The 10271-nt window shown below is 38.5% G+C and overlaps 1 protein-coding gene across 2 annotated transcripts; it reads right to left on the bottom strand.

The window, feature by feature from the left end:
- Positions 1-2913: 2913 nt before the first annotated feature.
- On the bottom strand, positions 2914-5275 carry LOC100305637 (uncharacterized). Of its 2 annotated transcripts, XM_014765137.3 has the most exons (6): positions 4762-5275; positions 4612-4658; positions 4091-4266; positions 3856-3879; positions 3737-3755; positions 2957-3096 (listed from the first exon to the last, which is right to left on the bottom strand). In XM_014765137.3, exons 1-4 carry the CDS (start codon positions 5063-5065, stop codon positions 3876-3878), a joined length of 531 nt encoding a protein of 176 aa, XP_014620623.1. In that variant the 5' UTR covers positions 5066-5275; the 3' UTR covers positions 2957-3096; positions 3737-3755; positions 3856-3875.
- Positions 5276-10271: the final 4996 nt, after the last annotated feature.

Below are 10271 nucleotides of genomic sequence, written 5' to 3'. Positions count from 1 at the left end.
TATGTACTTACAAATATTAGTAATGGTACTTCTTTTAAAGTTTTAAATGTACTATTTACGAACAATATATAGCTGAGAAAATTACACAAGATTAGTCGTGCAAGCAACCATGAGTAAAAGGTCAAAAGAGTAGTATAAATTAAGACGCTGAAACTTTTGAATTATATATTCCCGATTGTTTTGTTCTAGTTACAGACATATATATCAAATAGCATATGTTCAGATTGAGTGGAACTATTTTTTATATTGTGCACGCGTAGATTGCAAAATGATGATGATATTATTATTTTAGTAGTATCATAATTGCTCCATAGAGATGATATTATTATAAACAGCTCAAAAGAAATCACTTTAAATTTGTTGTGCACGCTTAATTAGCTTGTTGTTTTGATGTTCTTTGCTTTGAAGCATTGATTATAAAAGATGGTGGACCTCCTCACTTACAATAGTTTTCGGCTTTAAGGTAGGAAAAAACGACAAAGTAGGACGAGTGATTAATAAGAAATTTAAGGCCCACTTATGAAAATGAAAGTTTACTGGTTAGTAGTTAGTAGTTAATTGAATGATTGCTCTAATCTATTGTGCTTGTCATCAATAGGCAACTTGGCTCCTCTCCATCAACAGGTGGGTTTGTGGAGCCGTAGAAATTAAGTTTTAGCTATCATAATAGATTCATGAACAAGTGAGAATTAAACCTCACTTTAGAATTTAGAGATTGCACTATTGCAGACCAAGAAGCAGTAGGTAAACTTTTTTAACAGATCAAAAACATGTTTACTAGAACTTTGATTATAGTTGTGTTGGAGAAAGATGTTACGGCTAATTGACTGTACAAATATAAATAATTTTTTTTACGAAGGTAGTGTAAAAAAAACAATTTACTTGCAGGGTGTTATTTTTGCCATGTAGACAGGAAGAGACACCAAGTTGATTGCAGGGTGTGCGTTAAATATGTTAAACTATTTTTGTGTGCATTAAATAAATTTCAGAGACGAATAGTTCTCAATTTTTTTAAGTGAGCCACAAAAAAGACAACAATAATATTTACAATGACCTTACTATATATAAAACTCAAATTTAAGGTGTTTTATTAAACGTTATTTCATCTCTATATTTTTTTAATTTTGATATTAAAAAGCAGCCACTTTTTTCCCTATAATTAGATAAATATTAGACAATCTACTTAAATATGTAGTCATGAATATAGAGATTTATAAATCTAAAACCAAATTTATTCCAATCTCATTAGTGCCAATTCATGGGGTAGCTTATTTAGGTACATGTGTGCAGATCGAATAGTTGAATTAAAATAATCAAGTCAAATTATATTTCTGCGAAGCATATTTATATTTGGTTTCCAATTCTGTCGGTCTAAGCACTTGGCTATTTTTCAATTTAAGATATAAATCTAGATGACTAGATCATTGATGGCTGTACTCTATATAGTCAAATCCTACCATTGATTTATACAATTAGACTTCAATAAAATTTTGTTGTCATACAAGAGGTGTCATACTAAACTTTTTTTTTTCTTTTTTAATAACTAATAGCAATTCTTATTGCTACGCAAGTTGGAAAATATTCTATTGATGCATGATGTAAGAGTTGGTGAATGATTAGTCTAGAGATAATAATGGCTGCTGAATCTTTTTAAACTCGTATGTTCAAATTATAATAGCCGGGATAAAGTGCAAATTGTAATTTCATGGGGAGGATGGTATCGACTAAAATTGATGGGGGTGGAAATGGAACCCACGTATCTTATTGATGGGATCGACTAAAATTTAGTTTAATCTATGGTCTGACTTTATTAGTCTATTTATCCTTTTTTTAGGGACAATTATTGATAGGTAAGACACAGAATTTTCTCAACCATCAAGGGATTTAATTAAGTTAATTGAAAAAAGTGTAGAAATATTATAAATACTTTCCATTCCTACCAATAAAAGAAATTCTTCTCAACTTATGCGAGCAATATTTTACAAGTTACAAACTCATGAAGTATGGAGTTATTTCATCATGTCCGCAAGGTAAATATTTACGTAGAAGTTAGTGTTTTGACTTTATTTTGTTTAGTTGTCTTTCATAGTACGCAGGCAGAATAAAATGTGATTATTTCTTTTCTTCAAGGACATTCCATTTTCTTAATCCAACAAAGAAAAGAATCAATTGAAAGTTGTAACCAGAGCTACGTTACCGAATATAAAAAAGTAACAAGAATAAAAATCGCTGAGCCAAGATTTTTTTTATTCCATGCGTATTAATAATATTTCTGGAAGATTTTAATTTTCTATATTTCAAGCTTTCCAGGAATTGCAATCTACATCTGAATCCGCAATTCAAACTAGCATGAAAAAAAAATGTCGCTAGTTTTGATTGGCATTAGTGAAATAAACATACTAGTTTTTCATACATTATTGTAAAAGATATTCCACTAACAAGTAACCGGTCATTAACTTCCTATGTTGAACCACTTTTCTTGCAACAAACCCTTAATTAACTACTATATGTAGTTGATTAAATTAGTTGGATATTTAGTTTGGGAGAAGTAATGAGATACATGTGTGTGAAATTGTGCATATGTAAAATTATTCATATCAATAAATATTGAAATGTTAAAAATAATTGAGTGTATTCATATCAATAAATATTTTTACAAATGTTTACAACTATATGTAAAGAAAAAAATGTTTAAATACATACATTCTTCTATATACACACTTTCAACACTCACCTACTTATGTTTAATCACTTTTCTTGCCACAAACCCCTTAGCTATATATAGGTAACTTGTTGGTAAAAAAAATGTAAATGAATGAGATGAATGTGAAGTACTCTGTATGAAAGTGAGTCTAGCATTACTGGAACATAAATGAATATAACAAATCGTTGCACCTTAAAAATTTCTTCGCAATCAAAGTCAAAAAATAATCAATTGAATGTGGCACCAAAGAACTTGGAAATCTTGACGACGAGCATCGCTTATCAATCATAAGATACAAGGAAAGGAAGGACCATAGTCATAAAGGCGTCGTATGAAAGTGTAGCTGAACCCGTATACCGTGTATCCTTCTCCTTGAATTTATCAGTCAGACCCTGAAAGTGTAACAAGTAATCAACACCGTAACAAACACAAGTATATAAAGAAGAAGCAACACTTGGTTACAAGAACATGTATTTTTCATGACAAGGCTAATTTCTACATATTGAAATGAACAAATGATGCTTCAAAATGTTTAGGCCTTCAGATTTTTCTTGGCAAAGTTTGTTAGAGATAAGTCCTATTTTGATAAACTTTTTTATTAACATTTATAGGAGAAAAAAAAATGAAATAAAATAAACTTATCCTAAAAGTTACAATTAGTTTGTACATAAATAAATTTGTGAAAGTCCTCTTATATTAGTTTCTTCAAAAACTGATTTTAAATTATATATAAAATTATTTTAACTTATAAAAAAATTCATTTTTTTTTTCTCTTTTCCAAAGCACGTGTGCTGTAATTTATTCAAACATGAACATATGACACCCACCCAAATGTTTATTTCTCACCACACATATCATATCACATAGTGAAGATAATGCATATGCAACAGGATAGAGTATAGACATCTATGTCTGGAACCACATATATCAAGCAAAGCAAACAATGGAACAGGTGAATTGGCCTATATCACTGAAGAAGAAATAGAGAAATGAGAGGCACGTCCATAGCTTCAAAAGCTCATTGAGTTTTACCTTAATAATCATCCCACACCTGCATACATCCAAAAACAGAACATTAGATATATAATGACATTGACATTTTCAAATACAGCAAAAGCCAATTTAGTCCTTGAAAGATTTCAGAATACTACCAATTTGGTGCTCCCAAGCATCAGCTACATCAAAATGGCCCCCAAATCATTATTTTATCACAGTATGACAACATTAAGTATTTTGACTATTTTGATGCAGAAAAAAGAAAAACATCATTTGAGGACAAGTTGATGTAATAACATTTCGAGGACCAAATCAAAATGATCTAAAAATCTTTCAATGACCAAAATAAAAAAGTTACTCTCTTCAAAGACCCAGATAAAGTTAACTTACTCGACAAAACTGTCAAAACCAAGTTCAACCCTCCTACCACTTCCATCACCATACTTTGAAAGCAGTAGTTGTAGAACCGAGCCTGGTACAGCATAGCCAATACCATACAGAGCATCTCTGAGTTCTAATGGATCAATTTTCCCACTCCTATCTCTATCGTACCTCTCAAATATTCCCTACAAATTGAAGTAACAAATTCAGAGACAATTACATGGGGTGAAGTTCTATTCTAGTAAAACACAAATTTCAAACCTAAACAATTTGGATAAACTTGTTCGTAATCACATGTAAGAGAAGAAAATAAAATAATAAACAAATTGAACTTTTCTTTCTCTAACCAAAAATCAACCTGCATTTATCTGTTATAGAACCTCTTTCAAATAACTTGTCTGAAAACTAATGCGTATAAGTTGATTTTAGCTTATGAAATAAAGCTCCATTCATTTTATTTTCCAATGCATTGAACATGAAACATGGTTATGTTGAGAAAGAATAAAAGAAGAAATGAAAAAGAAACTCACTCGCCAATGACCAAGGCAACTCCAGAGTGCTGCAAATTCCTTTGGTCCTGTGAAGGCACAAGCAACAGGCAATTGAAATCAACACAAAGGAACACTCCAACCCAATAAATAAATAAATAAATAAATAAAATTGGAACAGAAGTTAGGTACCAATTGTGAGGGGTTGGTGTGGATTCTTGAAGAGGAACAAGAGAAGACGAATGGTCCTAAAGTTGAAGTGGTGGAATCCAGAAGAGAGAGCTTGGTGCAACTCACGCTCATCGATGAAGCCGCTTCGGTCCCTATCCACCATCTGAAAGCTCCGAATCACGTCCTGGGGCGTCCCTGCTGGAAAACTGGATGACGATGAATTTGATGTAGAAGAAGAAGTGTGATTATAATTGGAATATGGAGGTTGTTCTGGCGCAGATGGAGCATAGGATTGAGAATGGTATCCACCGTATGAAGAAGACATAGCTAGCTAGTAAGTTGCAACCTTGGCTTGGAATGCACGAACACGTTCAGAGAGATAACGGTACTTTCTAGTTTCGAGATTGGTAACATATATTATAGGATTTGATTTGACGTAATGACAGGAATCCACACACGCAACGACAACGGTGGTCAATGTCGCCATGCCGTGTCCATTTGATTGATTACGTAAGATAAATTCATATTGGTACTCTAAAAGAGCTTTCGAACCCGCAAAAGTTGAATTTGAAAGGGTCACATACCATTGTGCAATTCTGTTTTATGACTTTCCAAACGGAGATTTTAATGTTTGGGATACAATGATAACAATTATTAAAAACGATAAGCATTTTATGATGTTAAAAATACATCATAAATACATAAGAATCAAAATTATTTTGTTAATCTATAAAATTTAATTTTTTAATTGAATAAAAATGTATGTTATCAGTGAACCATACAGTGTCTTAAAAAGTATTCCGGTCTTTTTCGTTTCATTTTTTTTCAATTTCATGTTGAAAATAATTTTATATTAGAAACTAAGTTTACAAATTGTTTTTTTTTTTAGAAAATAAAGTAAAACTAATATATATTATATAACTTTACAATGAGGACTCAAAAAAAAATTACAATGAGGAAAATGAGTACTCTTGTTCACGAGAATTGGGCTATGGTGGGCTTCATCTCTTTTACGGGTTTAGTGGGCATCTTTCCTAACGAAGGCTGTTGCTACATGCACCTATTTTTTCTTCTGCTAGGTTGTGGGTTTGATAAAGGTAGCTGCTGATAACCTGGACTTCGAGGGCCAGGAACCTCCTAAGCAAGAGTATAAGGAAGGAAGGGCAGGGTAATGATGAGAGGAGAGTAAAATTGTATTATTGAATTCGCTAGTTATTTACATACGTATATATATAATGTCTACTGCTAAATGGATTTATCCAAATCTTCTAGGAATCTTCTAGGAATATATGCATAACAGAATTGGTTATGGATGCATCCTTGCAGGGAACATTCGAATCTAGCAAATCCTTCATTGTGCCAGCTTGGCTCCTCTCTGTTTGGACTGCGATATCAAGCATAGTCTCTGAGATATGCAGGCCTGGTAATCTTCCTCTTTGTTTTCACTAATTGCACACCTCCCTTGTTGATTGATTCCCCAAACTGCCCTTCTGCTGTGGTCTCTGTTGTGACACTTCTATCAACTTCCTTGGGCCCTTGGAGAATCACCTTGTCCTCAAGGTGATGATCCTGCTTGAGCTGTTCCCAGTCTTCCCATGATGATTCATCAGGGGACAGTCCGTGCCATTGGACCAACACTTCATACGTGTTCTTCTCCTTATGTCTACGATAGTCAAGAATGGCAAGTGGTGTAATCAGAGGTTGACCATTGAAGAATTGTGTCGGCAGTGGGTTAGGGGAACTGAGAGTGGGATCTCCATGAAATGGTTTCAAGAGGGCGCAGTGAAACACCGGATGAATGCGAGTTCCATCAGGAAGCTTCAAACGATATGCAACTTTACCAACACGATCGATGATTTGAAACGGACCATAGAAACGTTTGGCTAATTTGCCATGAACTGTCTGAGCTTCCTTCAGCGATTTCTGACGATAAGGGCGAAGCTTCAATAAGACCCAAGTGCCAGGCTCATAATTAACCTCGCGTCGCTTTGTGTCTGCGGATTTCTTCATAGAAGCTTGTGCTTTAAGTAATTTCCGGCGAATACTGTCAAAAACTTCATCACGGGACAGAAGAAGATCATTCACTGCATCAATTCTGGAGGAACCCGCGATATAATCGGGAAAAGAAAATGGCTTGCGTCCATATGTTATCTCATAAGGAGTCGAGCCCGTGCTAGTGTTCCATGAAGTATTATGAGACAGTTCTACCCATGGTAAGAACTTCCCCCACGATGTAGGCCGGCGATGAACAAAAGCTCGTAAATATCCTTCAATTACTCGATTCATGACTTCTGTCTGACCATCGCTCTGTGGATGGTAGGCAGAACTCATCCTGAGATGAGTACCACTGAGCTTGAAGAGCTCTTGCCAAAACCCACTAATGAATAATGGGTCACGATCGGACACCAAGCTTCTGGGAATACCGTGCAGTTTGACAACAATATCTATAAACAGCTGTGCTACCATGTGAGCTGTATGGGCCTGAGGAAGAATGCCCAAGTGAATCCCTTTCGAAAATCGATCGACGATGACCAAGAGCACCGTTTTGCCCTGAAAAGGAGGAAGACCTACCACAAAATCAAGAGAAAGGTCTTCCCAAGGCCTGAAGGGAACTGGAAGGGGACATAACAACCCCGCGACACGCTTTGTTTCATATTTCGTGACCTGACATTCCACACAATTAGCTATGTATGTAACCACATCCGCCCTGAGCCCTGGCCAAGTGAAGTTCTCCGATAATCGTGCTATCGTCTTGGTTACCCCAGCATGTCCTCCCATGGGAGTCAAGTGATATTCACGCAAAAGGGACTGTATAATTGGAAGGTCCCGTGGCAGCCATAGTCGCCCTTTCTGAAGAATGAGATCGTGATGAATGGTGAAATCAGAATGTGAGTCGGGAAAGTCAATAATAGCTTGTCGCTGTTGTGAGTATTGCTGATTAGTGGCCACTTGTTGCTTCAATTCGTCCAGAAACGTCAGACAAGGGATTGAAAGAATCATTAACTGAGAAGCAGAATATTCCGGCGGATCATTTCCCGGTGATCTTGATAAAGCGTCTGCCGCTTGATTATGAGCTCCTGATCTATATTGTATTTGATAATCAAATCCCATCAGTCGTGCTAGATATTGATGCTGTTCAGGAGTCTGAATCACTTGGGTTAATAGCTCCTTCAGGCTTCTGTGGTCCGTGAGGATTGTAAATTGGTGGCCCAAAAGATATTGCCGCCACTTCTTCACGGCGGAAGTTATGGCAAACAATTCACGGACATACGTCGAGGCTGTTAACAACTTCGGAGAGAATGGTTTGCTGAAGTAAGCAATCGGATGTCCTTTCTGCGACAAGACTGCTCCCATACCACGGCCGGACGCGTCGGTCTCCACTGTGAATGGAATCTGAAAATCAGGTAGAGCAAGGACTGGAGCTGAGGCCAAAGCACCCTTAAGATTCTCAAAAGCTTGCTGAGCTTGAGAGGGCCATTGAAAGGTGTCCATGGCGGTGATACGAACTAGTGGTTCAGCTATCATAGCGTATCCTCGGATGAATCGGCGGTAGAAGCCTGCTAATCCCAAAAAGCTGCGGACAACTCTGGTGGATTGAGGTCTTGGCCAATTAACAATGGCGGCTACTTTGTCTGCCATTGGTTCAACGCCCTTGCCGGAAACTAGGTGTCCAAGATACTCGACCTGCGCTTTTGCAAAGAAACACTTAGACATCTTTAGAACAAATTGATTATCAAGTAATACCTTGAAAGTCATATCCAAGTGGCGCAGATGATCCTCGAAAGTCCCGCTATAAATCAGAATGTCATCAAAGAACACGATGACAAAGCGGCGAAGGAATGGCCGGAAAATCGAATTCATTGTCGCCTGAAATGACGAAGGCGCATTGCAGAGCCCAAAAGGCATAACTCTGAACTCATAATGTCCATGATGAGTTCGAAATGCCGTTTTGGGTATGTCAGTCGAATGCATGCGGATTTGATGGTAACCTTGGAGGAGATCAAGCTTTGAAAAACACTGTGCTCCCCCCAATTCGTCAAGCAGTTCATCAATTGTGGGTATGGGGAAGCGATCCTTAACTGTGAGGGAGTTCAATGCCCTGTAATCGACGCAGAAGCGCCAGGTTCCATCATGCTTCCTGACGAGAAGAACCGGAGAAGAAAAAGGACTGTTACTAGGTTGGATCAGGCCTCGTTGAAGCATTGACTCAACCTGTAACTCAATCTCTCGTTTTTGGAAGTGCGGATACCGGTAAGGCCGGACATTCACTGGGTTAGACTGAGGTAGAAGATGAATGTGGTGGTCGGTGGGCCGTTCGGGGGGTAATGTCTGTGGTGGTCGGAATAAAACCTGATATTTAGTAAGCAAGGCCTGAATGGGTGGAAGTAAAGGGTCTGAAGAAGCATGACTGTCCTCCGAAAGAACGGTGATATGGAAGCAGAGGCCAGAGGTTTGGGTGCGACATAAGCGACGAAACTGGGAAGAAGAAATTGGGCTCAGAGTGGCGTCGGGATCACCCCGTAATGTGACCAAAGTTCCTTTATAAAAGAATTGCATAGTCAAAGAGGAATAGTCAGTGAGGACAGGCCCTAATGTTTTTAACCACTGCACACCTAATACAACATTGGCACCGGATACGGGAAGTACATGCAGATCAATGGTGAAAGTGTGATCTTGAATTTGTATATCAATGGCGTCACAAATGGAGGTACACTCTAAATATTGACCGTTGCCGACCATGACCCGTAAAGGTGTGGTGGCACGGCAAGGCAAGCCCAGGTGGGTCACTAATTGCTGCTGCACGAAATTATGGGTTGAACCCCCATCTACGAGCAATAATAATGGGTGACCGGAAATGTTTCCCATTAGTCGGAGAGTCTCCGGGGCGACATGGCCTGCTAAAGAGTTGAGAGAAATTTGGGCCGGGTATGAATTTGGGCTATCGGGTGGGTCGGGTGGTTGTATTTGGAGCGGGTCATGGTTTATGCTGTTGGGTGGGTCCGAAACGGGTATAAGGGAAGGGGCTGGGTCGTCTTCCTCAGAGATGAAGAGGAAAAACCTAGAGGCACATTTGTGTCCTCTATGAAATTTTTCCTCACAATTGAAGCAAAGACCCTTCTCCCTCCGAGAAGCAATCTCTTCCGGGGAAAGGCGCTTCCATGCCGGAGGTGGGGTTCGGGGTGGTAACGGCGGAGGTAATAAAGGGGGAAGAGAGGTTGGGGATATCGAGAGAGGTGGGGGTTGCGTGGGGGATGAAAGAGGCCGGAGAGGTGGGGAGGGTTAAGGGGTGGTTGTGGGTCGCGGGACGAGGGTCGGAGGAACTGGTGAGGGTCGGAGACGGGAGTGAGTTCGCATGTCCGCGAACTTCTCCTCCTGTAATCTTGCGAGTCCAGCAGCCTGTACGAGGGTGGCCGGTTGGTGCGCCTGAACCTCCCGCCGAATCTCCGGCGTGAGACCGGAGATAAAACAACTCAGGAGGAACGGAGTAGGTAGGCCGATGGTCCGATTAGCCAAGTCTTCAAAATCAGCCA

This window comes from Glycine max, chromosome 13 (genome assembly GCF_000004515.6).
Source record: "Glycine max cultivar Williams 82 chromosome 13, Glycine_max_v4.0, whole genome shotgun sequence".
NCBI classification, from domain to species: domain Eukaryota; kingdom Viridiplantae; phylum Streptophyta; class Magnoliopsida; order Fabales; family Fabaceae; genus Glycine; species Glycine max.
Note: the sequence above shows the minus strand (reverse complement) of the source record. Positions and strands in the feature narration are given on the sequence as shown.

Bases quoted from the DNA above. Each gene is read 5' to 3' on its own strand.
- LOC100305637 (XM_014765137.3), bottom strand. From the start codon at position 5,065: ATGTCTTCTTCATACGGTGGATACCATTCTCAATCCTATGCTCCATCT. The intron at 4,659-4,761 runs GTACCTAACTTC...GTGCCTTCACAG, and splicing joins ACACCAACCCCTCACAATTG to GACCAAAGGAATTTGCAGCA. The intron at 4,267-4,611 runs GTGAGTTTCTTT...TTCAATTTGTAG, and splicing joins GTTGCCTTGGTCATTGGCGA to GGAATATTTGAGAGGTACGA.